Source organism: Dysidea avara, chromosome 4, assembly GCF_963678975.1.
Source record: "Dysidea avara chromosome 4, odDysAvar1.4, whole genome shotgun sequence".
In the NCBI taxonomy this organism is placed as follows: Eukaryota; Metazoa; Porifera; class Demospongiae; order Dictyoceratida; family Dysideidae; genus Dysidea; species Dysidea avara.
In genome coordinates, this window is record NC_089275.1 from 27,585,495 (window position 1) to 27,606,896 (window position 21,402).

Below are 21,402 nucleotides of genomic sequence, written 5' to 3' on the forward strand. Positions count from 1 at the left end.
TTTCATTTTGTGGGGATTGCATCATGGTTTTGACTGTTCAGTAATCAGAAAAAATGTGAATGTCTGCAAAATTATTTACCCGATGGCTAATGTATAAAAGAGCAGGTGCTTATTGCCGTACGGAGAAATAGGGTCTGACTATGTGAGACTATATACCAGGTTGTCTGCATAAATAGAAGTCACTTTATGAGTGCATAATTGCCTGTATGAAGCTTATCCGAAATGACGTCATAATTGACAAAATGGCCGTGTTTAGTTTGGGCACTTCGTACGTAATCACTAAAATGAGCTTTGTTTGCGGACTTCACGACATGAAACTATTGGATAATAAAGGTAAAAGGCTAGTTAGTGTGATGTGGCGATGCGAAATAGTCCCCCTAGATGAAACCACACTTAAGTTTGCTATCGACGCAAAACCACGCGCATTTGTCTTGTAATTAATTAAGTATGTATGCCTCACCTTGCCCCTTTCTGCAGCATGTAAACGTTAACATAGCGAACCGCCATCTCTCCTAATACCCTATATACAAAAATGCCCAGACTATCGGCCGCCATTTTGTGCTTTGACGTCAATGCGGATAAGGTCCATTGTTGGTTAACCATCGGGGAATAATTTTGCCGACATACATAAATTTTTTGGATTGTTCGTCGTTTGGTTTGAAAGAGTTTTAAAATCTTGACCATGGCTAGATTTCAATATTTCAGAGCTAATGAATCTTTAGTATCCGTAATATTATGGCCACGGATGCTTAGTATCCGGAAACTTTTATTGAGGTTTTAAATTTTTTCTTGATGTTAAATTTTCGTTGCTACAAGGTTAGCTACAAGAGTCGCGGACCCACTGGTGAGAATGTTGGACGAAGCACACATGATGCTTAATACGGAAGCATACAGGAAATATACGGCAAATATTAAAGTTTCAGATTTCAACATGAGAAAAGGTTTCAGATTTCAACAAGATTTCAAAGTGGCTGTACGAGATTTCAGACAACTGCATGATCGTTGCAGCCATGAAAAAAAATTGTTAAAGCGTTGTTATATGGTGTAGCTACGTAGAATAAAGCTAGCTACTCAACCGAGCAAGTGATAAATATTTGAGCTGAATCTTTCTCGCTTCAAGGCGGTAAGCTTTAGCTAGCTAGCGAAGTCTAAAAATATAAAGGGGCATTATTAGATGTCTTATTTTCTAGTTTCGCGTGCGATTAGCACTCTGGCTACTGTCCTCTGATACGGCCATGGCTAGAGAGGACGAGTCGAGACGAATGAAAGCTGGAATCATCCTTCAGTCATCTGTAGACTTCGGTGAGTTTTTTTGTATTAAGTGTAGCCAGTTGCTATTAGCTATCTGTACGTACGTATGACGAGTTACGTGATCAACGATATCTAACAGAGGATGCAAGGTACCAGCTGGGTGGTAATAGCTACTGTTGATTGAGCAGTTGCGATCTAGAATTTTCAAAGGGGGTTGATCCAAGGTAACTTCTTCTAACTGATCTCTCTACAGGGAGATTTGTTTGTAGCTGAACTCTCTACAGGTGATTTGTTTACAGCTGAACTCTCTACATGATGGTTTCTTTGTAGCTGAACTCTCTACTAGGTAGCTTCTTCTAGCTGATCTCTCTACAGGGCGATTTGTTTGTAGCTGAACTCTCTACATTGTGGTTTCTTTGCAGCTGAACTCTACAAGGTGATTTCTTCTAGCTGAATTATCTCTTTCTATAGTTGCATGGATTCCCTACAAGGTAACTTCTTCTAGCTGATCTCTCTACAGGGTGAATTGTTTGTGGCTGATCACTCTACAGGGTGATTTGTTTGTAGCTGATCTCTATACAGGTTACTTGTTTCTAGCTGATCTCTTGAATTCTCTTCGGGTGACTGCTCTATTAGGATGACTGCTCTATTAGGATGACTGCTCTATTAGAGTATCTCGATCTCGCACTTGCTACACCAAGTTGGATTTCGTGTTATAACTCCGTGGCTTTAAGTCTGATTCTTCTACACCATTGAAGAGCCTTTCTAAGATGATAACTCCATCTGTACAGCGATTTTCAAAGCATTACCCCAAGCGGTTTATCTGGTAGGCGTGGTAAGCAGTCGTTTTTTATTAGCTAATCTCGATTGCGTAATTGTTACACACTGTTGGTTTTTTCGTTGTATCTTCCTGGTTTTTAGGCCAATGAAATTTGATTACCAGTTTCGCGTCATCGCCCGCATGCTTTTGATACACCCGCATGGAATTTCATTATTGGTATTTCAGATTGAAATACTCTAATAGAGCAGTCACTTTTACTCTAATGGAGCAATGAGCTATACTCTAATGGAAAAATCACTTGTTATACGGATTAGTAACGTATTTTAGCTATTTAATGCAGGAGTAATCAATGTAGACTCACTTATTTTGGCAGAAATCTTCATGTTTGAGATGTGTGTTGTGCTTTTAGAAAATAACAGGAAAACTAAACAAACTAGTTACGATTATAGAGTATGTACCAAACTAAGTACTTTAACTACAAAACTAGCTACCTTAACTACAAAACAACCTTAATTAATAACTTAAAAAATAATGAATAATGAATACTAACCGCCCGCCCGCATCAAATTTTCAAAAATCTGAGCGAGAAACTGGTAATAAAGTTTCATTGGCCTTAGCTCGATTTCTTTCAAACCACAAAAAGGTTTGAGGTTCGATAGTTAACCTATTCACCCACCGATTTTCAGCTTCTTCCCATACGCGGTTTACCCTGTAGGCGTGACAACATATTGGTGTTATTTTTCGTGAATAATCGATCATAACTCTTTGCCTGTTTATTGTATCCTAGCCAAAGTTGGTACAGAGATGCGCCTTTATACCCCCTTCTGTGTGCAAAATTTCAAGGCGATCGGATATGGCGTTCGCGTTTTATAGCAGCTTTTGTAAGTGTACGAAAAGAGGAAGAAAAATAAGAAGAAAAAAACCAAGAAACTAAGCCAATTTTTGAAGTCGCATATCTCGGGAACGCTTGAAGCGATTTCGCTCAAATTTGGAATGTGGAGTGCTGAAGTTGGAGGAAGTGTCCACAGCAAAAATCGTCTTGTTTCATCAAGGCAACACAGAGCTACGGAGGTGCGAAAATTGCGTTTTCTTTCTTCCTGTCAATATACTCACGGGTGTTACGCGCCGGCTTCTTGGGCCGCACGGGGCCGCACGACACACTACCGTGTGTCTTGATGTGTATAGCTATAGCTAACGGCCTAGTTAATCTTTTGTTGCCATCCTTGTAGCACTCCTATCAAGGTGGCCTCTTCATATGCAATAAGCGCCTCTAAAAGTAATTATAAAAAAACACAGCATTAAATATATTGACTGATTACTAAAGGCTTTAATAATGGTAAGATTTAATAGTGAAGCTGGAGAATGAATATTTTGCTATCAAATATTACTACTATACATTAATTAATTTTAGGTTGTGTCCTATGCATTACATAATTACCATGCAGATTCATAACTGTCCTTTCTAGAGACTGGTACTGAATAATGAGCTTTCTTTCAACACTTACGTTTATTCCACAAGTTCAGCCAAAATTGTTACCAAGCAAGGCTAATTATGTAAAATGTCAAAATATTCTTGTGGGATGCATTCAGTTGGTTTCCTTTGCCCTCTGAATGTCAGCTTTTAGAATTACTATTACAACACCATGCCACAGTGATTCAAATGCTGTTCATTCAATTAAAAGTGTTACCAAATTCAATCTCAGAAGGCTAGTTTTCAAAAATTTCCTGTGGGGTGCCCAACACCCCCTAGTTGGTTTGCACACTTGTTGAGTGACTTCCATTAGGCCGATTATTAGTTTCTCATCCAGTGACTAGTCTTTCTATTTATTATGATGCGGGTGGGAGGGAATTACCATTAGGCCATTGTAATATTAATACACTGATGAATGGACCTTGTCCAAATTCTTCATCTTTCCTCCCACAAATTAACATCGGTTTTTAGTTGCAATCGTGATATATTGAGCTAGCAGGATTTCAGAAAGCAGTCAAAAACAGAATCCACTGCAGTAATTTGCCAAGGAAGCAACACAACAGTACTCCTGGCACACTGTAGCTTTAATTAAAAATGTCATTGATGACGGTTTGGTATCATGTGTTTTTCTGAGCATGCACAGAGTAAATAATGGCTTACCATGCGGTAGCGTAAGAAGGATGTGGGCGGTGGATGAGAAACTAATAATCATCAAATAGGGGCATTAAGTTACCTAAAGCTGAAACTCCTGCTGAAAATTTCTAGATCCCCCACTGCCATACAGTAATTCATATAGTGTTATTTCAACCAAAAGTGTACCAAATTCAATCTCAGAAGGCTGATTTTTCAAAACCTTCCTGTGTGGATGGCATGTTCCCAGAGCCCCTATCAGAGCATTTTTTGCACACTTGTTGAGTGACTTCCACTATTGCCCACAAAAGAATATCCCAGATCTGCCCCTGTTGCCTAAACCTTAGAGAGTTCAGCTACAAAGAAACCATTCTGTAAAGAGCTCAACAGCAAAAAAATCACCTGTACAGAATTCAGCTACAAATAAATCACCCTGTAGAGAGAACAGCTAGAAGAAGTTACCTTGTTGATAGTTTAGCTACAAACAAATCACCCTGTAGAGAGATCAGCTAGAAGAAGTTACCTTGAAGAGTGTTCAGTTACAAAGAAACCACCATGGACAGTTCTGTAATAAATATATGTATTATATATTTAATTTGTACATTTACTGATAAAATCAGAAATATTTAAGATACATCTGCTTCATCTTTTCTTCTTCCTGTGGTAAAGAAAAAAAGATAGGTTAAAAAAGTCTCAAAGCAGGCCATAGGCCGGCTTTGGGGTATAGAAATACAAAAAGAAGTGAAATCTAATCCAAAACAGCCAAGCTGTAAAAAAAAAGTGTGCGGCCCTCAAAAAGGCTATGGTAAAAAAAGATGTGAAATCCAAGGTGGCGGCCAAGAAATGGCTGTGATGGTAGGTTAATGGTGATAATTTTAATAACAACAATTCAGGTGAATTTTGTGCCGGTCAATTGGCACAAAATTCACCTGAATTGTCATTATTAAAATTCCTTGGATTTCACATCTTTTTTCACCATAGCCTTTTTGAGGGCCGCACACTTTTTTTACAGCTTGGCTGTTTTGGATTAGATAATTATTATAACAAACATACAGTGATTTACGCACTTGTCAGCTGGTCTACAAGGTAGATTCACCCACCTGTGCCTGCTCCGTAAACTGATTTCAGGTGCATGCCTTATTTTCAGAGGGGTTTCCCCCTGTATCCATCACTGCATAGTGTTATTTAATTTCAGTGGAAATTCTAAAAGCTGACATTCAGAGGGCAAAGCAAACTAACTGAATGTGCCCCACCAGGAAATTTTAATATTTTAGCCTTATTTGGTAATAAATTTGGCTGAACTAAACATTGTAAGTGATCACATGTTGAAAGAAAGTTCATTATTTAATACCAATCTCTAGAAGTGGCAGTTATGAATCTACATGATATACAATGCATGGGACACAACATAAAATTAATGTAGTAGTATATTGTGATTTCACACTTATAGATCCAGCAAACTCTTAATTTAATTGCACTGTTTTTTTTTTTTTTTTTTCAGAATAGTTACCAGGGGCAGATCCAGGGGTTCCACATGGTAATTGCTGGTAATTTCAGTCTTGCTATACCGCTAGTAATATTTGATAACAAAATCATTACATTCACTGTTTCACAGTATGTAAACAGCCTTTATGCATTGTCTTTGAATGAAAGCTTATTTTCTGCTGCTCAAAGCCAGTTTACTCATGTGGGTGTAGGACACAATGACAATAACAATAACGACAGACATGCAGAGACACAGTTTTGGCTCAACCAATCTCAGGAAACCAGGCATGTATGCACAGCCGGCCAAAGTGGGCATATGCCAGGTTTGAAAGGCTGAAACCAACATAGTAAATCTTACCATTATTTTTATTATTATTAAAGCCTCTATATACAAAATGTAAGTGAAGTCTTTTGAAGTAGCAATAACCAGTTGATATATCTCTGAAACAATAGCTATTTAGAGGCTGCTTTCTGACCCCTGATAGGGGTGGTGCCAGGATGGCATCAAAATATTAACTAGTGTAATTTACACACTTGGCTGCTGGTCCACAAACTAGATAGTTTCACCCACCTGTGCCTGCTCTGTTAACTGATTTCAGGTGAATGCCGTATTTTCAGAGGGGATTTCAGCTGAAACCAATGCAATCCCCTTGCATCAACCACAGTTTAGGGGTCCACTATAGCAACCTACGTATTTGAAAAGGACATTAGTTATACTGTAGCTAGCTACCCTTACTGGCCTTAGCCAATTTCATACTGTATGTAGCTTTCAAGCACAAAGATCGATAGAGATTTCAGTCACGTTAGCTCAGTGAGCCTTGAGGGACATGGAATAATCATCTGGTTCTAGCCTGAACAGAATACAAATAGGTAAAACCAGAGAGGGTAAACAAGGCTGATATATTTATCTAATCCAAAACAGCCAAGCTGTAAAAAAAGTGTGCGGCCCTCAGAAAGGCTATGGTGAAAAAAGATGTGAAATCCAAGGTGGCGGCCAAGAAATGGCTGTGATGGTAGGTTAATGGTAAAAATTTTAATAATGACAATTCAGGTAAATTTTGTGAAGCGGAACAAAAATTCACCTGAATTGTCGTTATTAAAATTTTTAACATTAACCTACCATCACAGCCATTTCTTGGCCGCCACCTTGGATTTCACATCTTTTTTCACCATAGCCTTTCTGAGGGCCGCACACTTTTTTCACAGCTTGGCTGTTTTGGATTAGATTTCATTTCTTTTTGTATTTGTATACCCCAAAGCCGGCCTATAGCCAGCTTTGGGACTTTTTTAACCTATGTTTTTTTTCTTTACTACAGGAAGACGAAAAGATGAAGTAGATGTACTTTAAATATTTTATCAGTAAATGTACAAATTATATATATAATACATATGTGATCGGATTTGCGAAAAGGGGTCTTCCACACACATCCAATTTGCCAACTTTGATAATTGATAACTTCAGATTGGAAAGAGCTATTGCCTTGAAATTTGGACAGTGGCGATTTCTTTGCAGCTGAACTCTCTACATGATAGTTTCTTTGTAGCTGAACTCTCTACAAGGTAATTTCTTCTAGCTGATCTCTCTACAGGGAGATTTTTTGTAGCGGAACTATCTACAAGGTAACTTCTTCTAGCTGATCTCTCTACAGGGTGATTTGTTTGTAGCTGAATTCTTTACAGGTGATTTGTTTGCAGCTGAGCTCTTTACAGAATGGTTTCTTTGTAGCTGAACTCTCTACAAAGTAACTTCTTCTAACTTATCTTTCTACAGGGTGATTTGTTTGTAGCTGAACTATCTACAAAGTAACTTCTTCTAGCTGATCTCTCTACAGGGAGATTTGTTTGTAGCTGAACTCTCTACAGGTGATTTGTATGTAGCTGAATTCTGTACAGGTGATTTGTTTGTAGCTGAATTCTGTACAGGTGGTTTCTTTGTAGCTGAACTCTCTAAAAGGTAACTTCTTCTAACTGATCTTTCTACAGGGCAATTTGTTTCTGGCAGAATTTTCTACAGGGTGATTTCTTTGCAGCTGAACTCTCTACATGATGGTTTCTTTGTAGCTGAACACTCTACAAGGTAATTTCTTCTAACTGATCTCTCTACAGGGTGATTTGTTGGTAGCTGAACTATTTACAAGGTAACTTCTTCTAGCTGATCTCTCTACAGGATGATTTGTTCGTAGCTGAATACTGTACAGGTGATTTGTTTGCAGCTGAGCTCTTTACAGAATGGTTTCTTTGTAGCTGAACTCTCTACAAGGTAACTTTTCTAGCTGATGTCTCTACAAGGTAGCTAGTTTGTAGCTGAACTCTCTACATGGTGGTTTCTTTGTAACAGAACTTTCTACAAGGTGACTTCTTCTAGCTGATCTTTCAATAGGGTGATTTTTTTGTAGCTTCACTCTCTACAAGGTAACTTCTTCTAGCTGATCTCTCTACAGGGAGATTTGTTTGTAACTGAACTTTCTAAATGATGGTTTCTTTGTAGCTGAACTCTCTACAAGTTAACTTCTTCTAGCTGATCTCTCTGCAGGGTGATTTGTTTGTAGCTGAATTCTGTACAGGTGATTTGTTTGCAGCTGAGCTCTTTACAGAATGGTTTCTTTGTAGCTGAACTCTCTACAAGGTAACTTCTTCTAACTGATCTTTCTACGGGGCAATTTGTTTCTGGCAGAATTTTCTACAGGGTGATTTCTTTGCAGCTGAACTCTCTACATGGTGTTTTCTTTGTAGCTGAACTCTCTACAAGGTAACTTCTTCTAGCTGATCTCTCTACAGGGTGACTTGTTCGTAGCTGAACGATCTACAAGGTAACTTCTTCTAGCTGATCTCTCTACAGGGAGATTTGTTTGTAGCTGAACTCTCTACAGGTGATTTGTTTGAAGCTGAACTCTCTAAATGGTGGTTTCTTTGTAGCTGAACTCTCTACAAGTTAACTTCTTCTAGCTGATCTCTCTACATGGTGATTTGTTTGTAGCTGAACTATCTACAAGGTAACTTCTTCTAACTGATCTTTCTACAGGGCAATTTGTTTGTGGCAGAATTTTATACAGGGTGATTTCTTTGCAGCTGAACTCTCTACATGGTGGTTTCTTTGTTGCTGGACTCTCTACAAGGTAACTTCTTCTAGCTGATCTCTCTACAGGGTGATTTGTTTGTAGCTGAACGATCTACAAGGTAACTTCTTCTAGCTGATTTCTCTACAGGGAGATTTTTTTGTAGCTGAACTCTCTACAGGTGATTTGTTTGAAGCTGAACTCTCTAAATGATGGTTTCTTTGTAGCTGAACTCTCTACAAGTTAACTTCTTCTAGCTGATCTCTCTACATGGTGATTTGTTTGTAGCTGAATTCTGTATAGGTGATTTGTTTGCAGCTGAGCTCTTTAAATAATGGTTTCTTTGTAGCTGAACTCTCTCAAGGTAACTTCTTCTAGCTGATGTCTTTACAGGGTCACTAGTTTGTAGCTGAATTCTCTACATGGTGGTTTCTTTGTAACTGAACTCTCTACAAGGTAACTTTTTCTAGCTCATCTTTCTACAGGGTGATTTATTTGTAGCTGAATTCTGTACAGGTGGTTTGTTTGCAGCTGAGCTCTTTAAAGAATGGTTTCTTTGTAGCTGAACTCTCTACAAGGTAACTTCTTCTAGCTGATGTCTCTACAAAGTCACTAGTTTGTAGTTGAGCTCTCTACATGGTGGTTTTTTTTGTAACTGAACTCTCTACAAGGTGACCTCTTCTAGCTGATCTTTCTACAGGGTGATTTGTTTGAAGCTGAACTCTCTACAAGGTAACTTCTTCTAGCTGATCTCTCTACAGGGAGATTTGTTTGTAGCTGAACTCTCTATAAGGTGATTTGTTTGTAGTTGATCTCTCTGCAGGTTGATTTGTTTTAGCTGAACTCTCTACAGGCTGATTTGTTTGTAGCCGATCTCTCTACAGGGTAATTTGTTTGTAGCTGAACTCTCTACAAGTTGATTTGTGTGTAGCTGATCTCTCTGCAGGTTGATTTGTTTGTAGCTGATCTCTCTACAGGGCAATTTGTTTGTAGCTAATTTCTCTACAGGGTGATTTTTTTGTAGCTGACCTCTCTTCAGGGTGATTTGTTTCTAGCTGATCTCTCTACAGGGTGATTTTTTGTAGCTGACCTCTCTTCAGGGTGATTTGTTTCTAGCTGATTGCTCTACAGGTTGATTTGTTTGTAGATGAACTCTCTACAGGGTAATTTGCTTGTAGCTGAACTCCTTACTTTGTGTCTAGTTTGTAGCTGATCTCTCTACAGGGTGATTTGTTTGTAGCTGAACTCACTAAAGGGTGATTTGCTTGTAGCTGAACTCTCTATAAGGTGATTTGTTTGTAGCTGATCTCTCTGCAGGTTGATTTGTTTTAGCTGAACTCTCTACAGGGTGATTGCTTGTAGCTGAACTCCTTACATTGTGTCTAGTTTCTAGCTGATGTCTCTACAGGGTGATTTTTTGTAGCTGAACTCTCTTCAGGGTGATTTGTTTCTAGCTGATCTCTCTACGGGTAGATTTGTGTTGATTTGTTCATTGCTGATCGCTCTAAAGGTAATCTAAAGGTAATTGATTTGTTGCAGTTGAACACCCTGCAAAGTGTTTTGTTTGTAGCTGATCACTCTAAAGGGTAATTTGTTTGTAGCTGAACTCTCTCCACAGTGACTTGTGGTAGCAGAATTCTGTGTAACTGAATTCTCTAGAGAGTGACTTAATTGTAGCTGATTTCTCTACACAGTGCATGACTTGTTTATAGCTGAACTTTCTTCAGTGTGACTTGTAATGTTCTGAATCTCTATAGTGGTATATTTGCTTAACTCTCCACATGGTGACTGTCTTCTTGCTGAACTGTCTATAAGATTAACTGTTTGCAGCTGAACTCCCTACAGAATAACTTGTGATGCAATAAAATTCTATAATGGAGTAAATAAATTAGCCGAATGCTCTATTAGGGTGACTGTTCTATTAGAGTATCTCGATCTCGCATTTGCTACACGGAGTTGGCTTTCGAATCATAACTCAGTGGTTTGTAATCCGATTGTTCTGTACTACTGCAAGGACTTTCTATGAAGATTATTCCAGCTATACACCGATTTTCAGCTCATTGCTCTAAGCGGTTTGCCTAGTAGGCGTGAAAACTAATACTTTTTTATTCATAAAAATCGATCGCGTAATTGTGACACAGGTTGGGTTTTGTGTCATATCTCCGTGGTCTTTATCTCGATTCCTTTCAAACCACCAAAAGGCACTCCTACGATGGTTACTCCATCTACATAGCAATTTTTAACTCATTCCATGAAGCGGTTTACCCTGTAGGCGTGACAACAAATCGATCTTGTTTTACGCGAATAATCGGTCATAACTCCTGAACCATTCATCGGATTTGTACCAAAGTTGATGCTAGGATTCGCCTTTGGACTCCCTTTCTGTGTGCCAAATTTCAAGGCGATCGGAGTACGCGTTTGCTTGTTATAGCAATTTTTGCAAGTGTGCGAAAAGACGAAGAAGAAGAAAAAAAAAACGAAGAAAAAAAAACCAAACTTTGGCAGCTCGTATCTCGAAAATGGCTGGAGCGATTTCCTTCAAATTTGGAATGTAGACTCCCTTGGCTGGCGGGCAACTGTGTAGCAAATTTGGTTCCTATCAGATAAGTGATCACCGAGATACAAAGGTATGAAAATGACGTTTTCGTTCTTCCTGTCAATATACTCACGGTGTGGCGCGCCGGCTTCTTGGGCCGCATGACACACTACCGTGTGTCTTGATACTGCAGTAACTCACCCATGATAGCTACAGAGTATAATTTGTTTTATTTCTCAGGGTGACAGTATTCTAGCCACAGTGTGTTGAATTCAGTGATAGTCATAGCCAGCTAGCTAGCTATTGAGAAAAATGTTTAAGGCATAGGGAGATGGGTGGTGAGAAATAGTTACAATTCTTACTGTATAGCACATCTAACTATAATGTCATCAATTATTATATATATGCATGAAAGCAGCTACAGATCTAGTATCAAGTTTAAATACAAGTGCTTACAGGGTCAGTGGCGGATCCAGGATGGGGCATTTGGGGCAAATGCCCCCCCCCCCCCTTCAAGAAATTGCATACAAGATCGAGATACTCTAATAGAGCAGTCAATTACTCTAATAAAGCAGTCACAATGTTCGTGAGGCAGTGTAGCTTACCTATGAAGCTATAAATAGGATTTTATTTTACATAACAGACGTGATATAGTTGGTAAGGATAACTAGCTATTATTGTTGTGACCTTTTTTTTTTTTTTTTTTGGTCTTCAACTGGTTTTCAGCAAGTTTTTTGGTCTTCAACTGTTTTTCAGAAAGGTGCCCCCCCTCTTTCCAAACTCTGGATCCGCCCCTGAGGTTAATATTTACTGATACATTAATCTAATCCAAAACAGCCAAGCTGTAAAAAAAGTGTGCGGCCCTCAGAAAGGCTATGGTGAAAAAAGATGTGAAATCCAAGGTGGCGGCCAAGAAATGGCTGTGATGGTAGGTTAATGGTAAAAATTTTAATAATGACAATTCAGGTAAATTTTGTGAAGCGGCACAAAAATTCACCTGAATTGTCGTTATTAAAATTTTTACCATTAACCTACCATCACAGCCATTTCTTGGCGGCCACCTTGGATTTCACATCTTTTTTCACCATAGCCTTTCTGAGGCCGCACACTTTTTTTTACAGCTTGGCTGTTTTGGATTAGATTTCATTTCTTTTTGTATTTGTATACCCCAAAGCCGGCCTATGGCCAGCTTTGGGACTTTTTTAACTTATGTTTTTTTCTTTACTACAGGAAGACGAAAAGATGAAGTAGATGTACTTTAAATATTTTATCAGTAAATGTACAAATTATATATATAATACATATGTGATCGGATTTGCGAAAAGGGGTCTTCCACACACATCCAATTTGCCAACTTTGATAATTGATAACTTCAGATTGGAAAGAGCTATTGCCTTGAAATTTGGACAGTGGCGATTTCTTTGCAGCTGAACTCTCTACATGATAGTTTCTTTGTAGCTGAACTCTCTACAAGGTAATTTCTTCTAGCTGATCTCTCTACAGGGAGATTTTTTGTAGCTGAACTATCTACAAGGTAACTTCTTCTAGCTGATCTCTCTACAGGGTGATTTGTTTGTAGCTGAATTCTTTACAGGTGATTTGTTTGCAGCTGAGCTCTTTACAGAATGGTTTCTTTGTAGATGAACTCTCTACAAAGTAACTTCTTCTAACTGATCTTTCTACAGGGTGATTTGTTTGTAGCTGAACTATCTACAAAGTAACTTCTTCTAGCTGATCTCTCTACAGGGAGATTTGTTTGTAGCTGAACTCTCTACAGGTGATTTGTTTGTAGCTGAATTCTGTATAGGTGATTTGTTTGTAGCTGAATTCTGTACAGGTGGTTTCTTTGTAGCTGAACTCTCTAAAAGGTAACTTCTTCTAACTGATCTTTCTACAGGGCAATTTGTTTCTGGCAGAATTTTCTACAGGGTGATTTCTTTGCAGCTGAACTCTCTACATGATGGTTTCTTTGTAGCTGAACACTCTACAAGGTAATTTCTTCTAACTGATCTCTCTACAGGGTGATTTGTTTGTAGCTGAACTATCTACAAGGTAACTTCTTCTAGCTGATCTCTCTACAGGATGATTTGTTTGTAGCTGAATTCTGTACAGGTGATTTGTTTGCAGCTGAGCTCTTTACAGAATGGTTTCTTTGTAGCTGAACTCTCTACAAGGTAACTTTTCTAGCTGATGTCTCTACAAGGTAGCTAGTTTGTAGCTGAACTCTCTACATGCATGGTGGTTTCTTTGTAACAGAACTTTCTACAAGGTGACTTCTTCTAACTGATCTTTCAATAGGGTGATTTGTTTGTAGCTTCACTCTCTACAAGGTAACTTCTTCTAGCTGATCTCTCTACAGGGAGATTTGTTTGTAACTGAACTTTCTAAATGATGGTTTCTTTGTAGCTGAACTCTCTACAAGTTAACTTCTTCTAGCTGATCTCTCTGCAGGGTGATTTGTTTGTAGCTGAATTCTGTACAGGTGATTTGTTTGCAGCTGAACTCTTTACAGAATGGTTTCTTTGTAGCTGAACTCTCTACAAGGTAACTTCTTCTAACTGATCTTTCTACAGGGCTATTTGTTCGTGGCAGAATTTTATACAGGGTGATTTCTTTGCAGCTGAACTCTCTACATGGTGGTTTCTTTGTTGCTGAACTCTCTACAAGGTAACTTCTTCTAGCTGATCTCTCTACAGGGAGATTTGTTTGTAGCTGAAGTCTCTACAGGTGATTTGTTTGAAGATGAACTCTCTAAATGATGGTTTCTTTGTAGCTGAACTCTCTCAAGGTAACTTCTTCTAGCTGATGTCTTTACAGGGTCACTAGTTTGTAGCTGAATTCTCTACATGGTGGTTTCTTTGTAACAGAACTCTCTACAAGGTAACTTTTTCTAGCTCATCTTTCTACAGGGTGATTTATTTGTAGCTGAATTCTGTACAGGTGGTTTGTTTGCAGCTGAGCTCTTTAAAGAATGGTTTCTTTGTAGCTGAACTCTCTACAAGGTAACTTCTTCTAGCTGATGTCTCTACAAAGTCACTAGTTTGTAGCTGAGCTCTCTACATGGTGGTTTTTTTGTAACTGAACACTCTACAAGGTGACCTCTTCTAGCTGATCTTTCTACAGGGTGATTTGTTTGAAGCTGAACTCTCTACAAGGTAACTTCTTCTAGCTGATCTCTCTACAGGTAGGTTTGTTTGTAGCTGAACTCTCTACATGATGATTTCTTTGTAGTTGAACTCTCTCAAGGTAACTTCTTCTAGCTGATGTCTTTACAGGGTCACTAGTTTGTAGCTGAATTCTCTACATGGTGGTTTCTTTGTAACTGAACTCTCTACAAGGTAACTTTTTCTAGCTCATCTTTCTACAGGGTGATTTATTTGTAGCTGAATTCTGTACAGGTGGTTTGTTTGCAGCTGAGCTCTTTAAAGAATGGTTTCTTTGTAGCTGAACTCTCTACAAGGTAACTTCTTCTAGCTGATGTCTCTACAATGTCACTAGTTTGTAGCTGAGCTCTCTACATGGTGGTTTTTTTGTAACTGAACTCTCTACAAGGTGACCTCTTCTAGCTGATCTTTCTACAGGGTGATTTGTTTGAAGCTGAACTCTCTACAAGGTAACTTCTTCTAGCTGATCTCTCTACAGGGAGATTTGTTTGTAGCTGAATTCTCTATAAGGTGATTTGTTTGTAGTTGATCTCTCTGCAGGTTGATTTGTTTTAGCTGAACTCTCTACAGGCTGATTTGTTTGTAGCCGATCTCTCTACAGGGTAATTTGTTTGTAGCTGAACTCTCTACAAGTTGATTTGTGTGTAGCTGATCTCTCTGCAGGCTGATTTGTTTGTAGCCGATCTCTCTACAGGGCAATTTGTTTGTAGCTGATCTCTCTACAGGGTGATTTTTTTGTAGCTGACCTCTCTTCAGGGTGATTTGTTTCTAGCTGATCTCTCTACAGGGTGATTTTTTGTAGCTGACCTCTCTTCAGGGTGATTTGTTTCTAGCTGATTGCTCTACAGGTTGATTTGTTTGTAGATGAACTCTCTACAGGGTAATTTGCTTGTAGCTGAACTCCTTACTTTGTGTCTAGTTTGTAGCTGATCTCTCTACAGGGTGATTTGTTTGTAGCTGAACTCCTTACTTTGTGTCTAGTTTGTAGCTGATCTCTCTACAGGGTGATTTGTTTGTAGCTGAACTCCTTACATTGTGTGTAGTTTCTAGCTGATCTCTCTACAGGGTGATTTGTTTGTAGCTGATCTCTCTACAAGTTGATTTGTGTGTATATAGCTGATCTCTCTGCAGGTTGATTTGTTTGTAGCCGATCTCTCTACAGGTAATCTGTTTGTAGCTGAACTCTCTATAAGCTGATTTATTTGTAGCTGTTCTCGCTGCAGGTTGATTTGTTTTAGCTGAACTCTCTACAGGGTGATTTATTTGTACTGAACTCCTTACATTGTGTGTAGTTTCTAGCTGATCTCTCTACAGGGTGATTTGTTTGTAGCTGATCTCTCTACAAGTTGATTTGTGTGTATCTGATCTCTCTGCAGGTTGATTTGTTTGTAGCCAATCTCTCTACAGGTAATCTGTTTGTAGCTGAACTCTCTATAAGGTGATTTGTTTGTAGCTGATCTCTCTGCAGGTTGATTTGTTTTAGCTGAACTCTCTACAGGGTGATTGCTTGTAGCTGAACTCCTTACATTGTGTCTAGTTTCTAGCTGATGTCTCTACAGGGTGATTTTTTGTAGCTGAACTCTCTTCAGGGTGATTTGTTTCTAGCTGATCTCTCTACAGGTACATTTGTGTTGATTTGTTCATTGCTGATCGCTCTAAAGGTAATTGATTTGTTGCAGTTGAACATCCTGCAAAGTGTTTTGTTTGTAGCTGATCACTCTAAAGGGTAATTTGTTTGTAGCTGAACTCTCTCCACAGTGACTTGTGTGTAGCAGAATTCTGTGTAACTGAATTCTCTAGAGAGTGACTTAACTGTAGCTGAATTCTCTACACAGTGCATGACTTGTTTATAGCTGAACTTTCTTCAGTGTGACTTGTAATGTTCTGAATCTCTATAGTGGTATATTTGCTTAACTCTCCATATGGTGACTGTCTTCTTGCTGAACTGTCTATAAGATTAACTGTTTGCAGCTGAACTCCCTACAGAATAACTTGTGATGTAATAAAATTCTATAATGGAGTAAATAAATTAGCCGAATGCTCTATTAGGGTGACTGTTCTATTAGAGTATCTCGATCTCGCATTTGCTACACGGAGTTGGCTTTCGAATCATAACTCAGTGGTTTGTAATCCGATTGTTCTGTACTACTGCAAGGACTTTCTATGAAGATTATTCCAGCTATACACCGATTTTCAGCTCATTGCTCTAAGCGGTTTGCCTAGTAGGCGTGAAAACTAATACTTTTTTATTCATAAAAATCGATCGCGTAATTGTGACACAGGTTGGGTTTTGTGTCATATCTCCGTGGTCTTTATCTCGATTCCTTTCAAACCACCAAAAGGCACTCCTACGATGGTTACTCCATCTCCATAGCAATTTTCAACTCATTCCATGAAGCGGTTTACCCTGTAGGCGTGACAACAAATCGATCTTGTTTTACGCGAATAATCGGTCATAACTCCTGAACCATTCATCGGATTTGTACCAAAGTTGATGCTAGGATTCGCCTTTGGACTCCCTTTCTGTGTGCCAAATTTCAAGGCGATCGGAGTACGCGTTTGCTTGTTATGGCAATTTTTGCAAGTGTGCGAAAAAACGAAGAAGAAGAAAAAAAAACGAAGAAAAAAAAACGAAACTTTGGCAGCTCGTATCTCGGAAATGGCTGGAGCGATTTCCTTCAAATTTGGAATGTAGACTCCCTTGGCTGGCGGGCAACTGTATAGCAAATTTGGTTCCAATCAGATAAGTGATCACCGAGATACAAAGGTGTGAAAATGACGTTTTCGTTCTTCCTGTCAATATACTCACGGTGTGGCGCGCCGGCTTCTTGGGCCGCACGACACACTACCGTGTGTCTTGATGTAATAACTCATTAATTGACTATTGCTTCTCAGACAGCACAGCTGCTACACAGTTACTGTATCAGCAGTATTAGCATATTGCACATCATACACTACGATAGTAGTGCATAGTAGGGACCACAAAGGAGTAGGCGTGGCCCATGAAATAATGTCTCCAAAAAACAGCCTCAGTTTCTCCTAACGACAATCAGGCAGTATTGGTTAGGTGAACCTAAGCCCAAACAATCTTTCAGATCGACCCGAAAGGCTTTCAACAAGTTGCTACGGAATTTAAAAAATCATTTATTTAATGGAACTTTCTACTCACTGAGTAAGTAAGTAAGTAAGTAACTGACTGGTTCCTTCAGACAAGTGTAACTCAATAACAGCTAAGGCTACAGGCTTGATTTTTTCACTGCTTGATGTCGCTTCAGCCTGACAGGTGCCTTTTGGCATACCACAGTACGTACAATGCATTCTTCATGGACTTACCAGTGTCCTCCTTTGTGTACCATTCATCTTTGCTGACAGTGAAAAGTGTTGATTTGGTGATAGCACATGATGGCTTCCCTTCATAACGGAAATCGTCCGTATTATCATAGTGGCTATTTTGATATCAGAGGTGCTTTTCAAACAGTTCGTGATTCATACAGCTGTGTAACGGGTTGAACATAGCCAGCAACTAAGTGTAATGGATACTTCACTTTTCAGACGAAAATTGATATAACTGGGGCGCGTGGCACCATTTCTTTTTTTTGGTATGCGTGGATTGCAGAAGTACTTTTTGAACAGTTCTTGATTCATAATACTGTGTAACAGGTTGAACATATATAGTTGACAATGAAGCATAATGGATACTTCACTTTTCTGATGATAATTGGGGCACACGGCACCATTTCAGATGCGGTATGCATGGGTTCACCAGTCATAATTATTATTTACAAAAAAAATTAACAAACAAGTATACAGAAAAATTTGGAATTTTCAACTAGAGTAGGGACCATAACACATCAATAAGAAGTACTGAAACAAGCCGGAGTAGTGCATGATATTAATTCACAGTAAAACTATAAGAAGTGTTATATCCCTACTGTGCTCAAGATACCATAATGGAAATGCACAGTAGGGATATAACACTTCTTATTGTTTTATTGTGGATTAATATCGTGCAGTACTCCAGCTTGTTTCAGTACTTTTTATCGATGTGTATGTTCCCTACTCTAGTTGAAATTCCAAATTTTTCTGTGTACTTGTATAATTATATTTACTACTGTTGACTGATGACCAGTGTGTTGGCTAATGTTGACTGTTGACTGGTTCATACAATTGCATGTAAACATGACACCAGGAAATTCCGATCTTAATACCAGGAAATTCCATTTTAACACTTTTATTGCATTAAGTGTAGTTATCTCCATACGTATATATACATTGAAACTGTTGTTTTGTTGAAATTTATGCAGTGAAACCATGTATATAGCAAATACGTATTTCATTAGCTACCTGCATAATTGCTACACTTGTCGTATAATATTGCTTCAACACTTTTGAGGTGCTTTTATCTGACACAGTGCCATTGAATAAAACGATTATAATGTATGAATCCATCAAACTTCATTGCATTTTCCCCATAGTTTGCCAGGCATCATCCACAAAACGAGCTTATTTTTCTTGCATGACAATAATACTCACAAATGGCATACATGGACACTGGATTGACCTGAATTACCCAGTAACAAGTCTGTCAACCTGTCATTAATGTTACCATAGAAAATAAATCTAAAAATTGGCTATGCACACAATTAATTGCAATTGCAATTATCATTTTAATTCATTAGAAAACTTTATGACTGCATGTAGCTGTAGCTAATCCTGAGGTTAATACTAGGCTGTCTTCAGTTTTTAGCTGGTTTGATACTGCAACTTTGTACATTAGCTACAACACTGTTAAGACTTGACAGAAGTCCTTATGATTCCTTTCCTACAAAACCTCTTGTCAAAATCAATTCCATAGAAGCTCTTTTATGCGACCAGTAGGTACCTTAAAGTTGCATTGGCCAATAGATCGGCCATTTATTAAAAGTAGGCAAAACGCATAAATATTATGAGTAACAGTGTTGGGAGTAACGTGTTACGTAATATTATTACTTTTGTGGCAACTAAGTACTATAACGAAGTACGCTATAAAAACAGGTAATATAACTCAAGTTACTTTACTTACAAATGTAATGCGTTACCTGAGTAATATAGTTACTGTAACGAGTCTAATATTATTACTGATGTTACTAATAAGTAGCTAAAGTCTTTGAGCAGGCTGTAGGACCAGGTGTCCTACAGACCTTCAGCACTTGTGCTGTAAAGCATTAATAAATAAATAAAAAATAAATAATCTCGTTAGTTATCCTCTTAGTAATGTCTAGCCACAACGAAGTAACGAAGCCTAGTGAATGAAACTTATTCACCAGCGTCTTACTTAAAACCAAGATTTGCACATTGTCCAACAACACAATCATGTCACGTGATAAAGTGGTACTTTCACACGTAACAGCTTAAGTAATATAATATGTAATATTATTATAGTTACTTTATTTTATGAGTAATATGTAACTGTAACTAAATAGTTCAGTTGCAAGTAATATGTAATATGTAACTAGTTTTTCCCAACACTGATGAGTAACTTATGCTTAAAGAATGGCTTCTAAACAGCCAGCACAGATAGGCTTGTCTCAGGGCTTGTCTCAGGTGTGGTCTCAAGTCAATTATGGTAGCCACTCTTACAGTGTACCTTGTAACACACGGCAGAGTGCCACGCAGCCCAAGAAGTTGGTGTGCCACACCGTGAGTATATTGACAGCAAGAAAGAACGTGATTTTCATACATGTAGCTCCACAATACCTTATCCAAGTGCCCAACAGGTAAGGAATCTGCATTCCAAATTTCAAAATATCTCCCTAGCCATTTCTGAGATGCGAATAGCCAAAGTCTCATTGAATTTCTTTGTTTTTTCTTCTTCATTTCGCACACTTTGCAAAATCCACCATAAAACTCAAATGCATACTCCAATCAAGCTGAAATTTAGCACACTTAAAGGGCTCATTAAAGCAAATCTCAGTACCAGTTTGGTGGGAATCCAGGAATATTCACGGAGTTATGACCAATTATTCACATAAAGTAAGACTGAACTCCTGTCATGCCCACAGGGTAAACTCCTTGAAGAAATGAGTTGAAAATTGTGACTGGGCCTGCAAAAGCAGGGAATGTGGGCACATTATTTTTGCCCACTTTTCCAAATGTCTTTAACTCATAACTTTGTATACAATTGTGCTATGGCAATGAAATTTTTAGCCCATAGTAAACATTTAGTTGGAAAGTTACAGAATGCAAAGGTTCTGTTCCAGTACTGAGATATGGCCTTTAGTCTGATGGAGTGTAGTTTGTGCTCACACGCTCTGTTTTCCAAGCCCAGTCACAATTTATATGTACATGGAGTAACCATCATAGGAGTGCCTTTTTGTGATTTGAAATGAAAGACCATGAAGATATGACACAAAATCCAACCAGTGTCACAATTATGCAATCGAGTTCCGAGAATAAAAAACTGTTTGTTATTCATGCCTACCAGACAAATTGCATAAAAGAGTGGGCTGAAAATCACCATGTATATGAAAAAATCATTATAGAAAGTCCTTGCAGTAGTATAGATCAATTGGAGTAAAACCCACTGAGTTATAATTCAAAATCCAACTATGTGTAGCAAATGTGTGCAATTGAGATACTCTAATAGTACAGTCACCCTATTAGAACTTTCAGTCTCACAGAGAAATTAAGGGGCCCAGGGCAAAGAGTTAAAGTGGGGCCCCAGGGGCAAGGGGGATCCAACTCCGAATCACAACTTCAGCCTAGCTAAGACCAAAAAAGAAATGGTCATTAGCTACATGTTGACAATGACAATAGCTACCCCTCACCAACTATGTCTCCTTTTTATAACTACATACATGGCTTGCTACACTGCTTCTCTGAAGAATACTGTGACTGCCCTATTAGAGTATCTAGATTGTGACTGCTCTATTAGAGTATCTAAATCTTGACTGCTCTATTAGAGTACATTGATCATTTTAGCAGGTATTCTTGGGGCCCTGGGAAAAACTCCCCAGTTGCTCCCCTCTCCCCCCTGTGGGTGTCCCTGA

At 38.5% G+C, this 21,402-nt stretch overlaps 1 protein-coding gene across 3 annotated transcripts in view; it reads left to right on the top strand.

Annotated features, from left to right (window-relative positions):
- The first annotated feature begins 235 nt into the window (after window positions 1-235).
- Window positions 236-21,402, top strand: part of LOC136254600 (uncharacterized) — a 153,945-nt gene continuing 132,778 nt past the window's right edge. For 2 of the 3 annotated variants that reach the window (XM_066047346.1, XM_066047348.1), the window contains exons 1-2: window positions 1,052-1,123; window positions 1,191-1,302. In XM_066047346.1, coding sequence (XP_065903418.1) covers window positions 1,236-1,302 — 67 coding nt within the window. In that variant the 5' untranslated portion in view covers window positions 1,052-1,123; window positions 1,191-1,235. Of the gene's footprint in view, window positions 334-1,051; window positions 1,124-1,190; window positions 1,303-21,402 lie in introns of those variants that run through there. The other variant, XM_066047347.1, reaches the window with a different exon arrangement.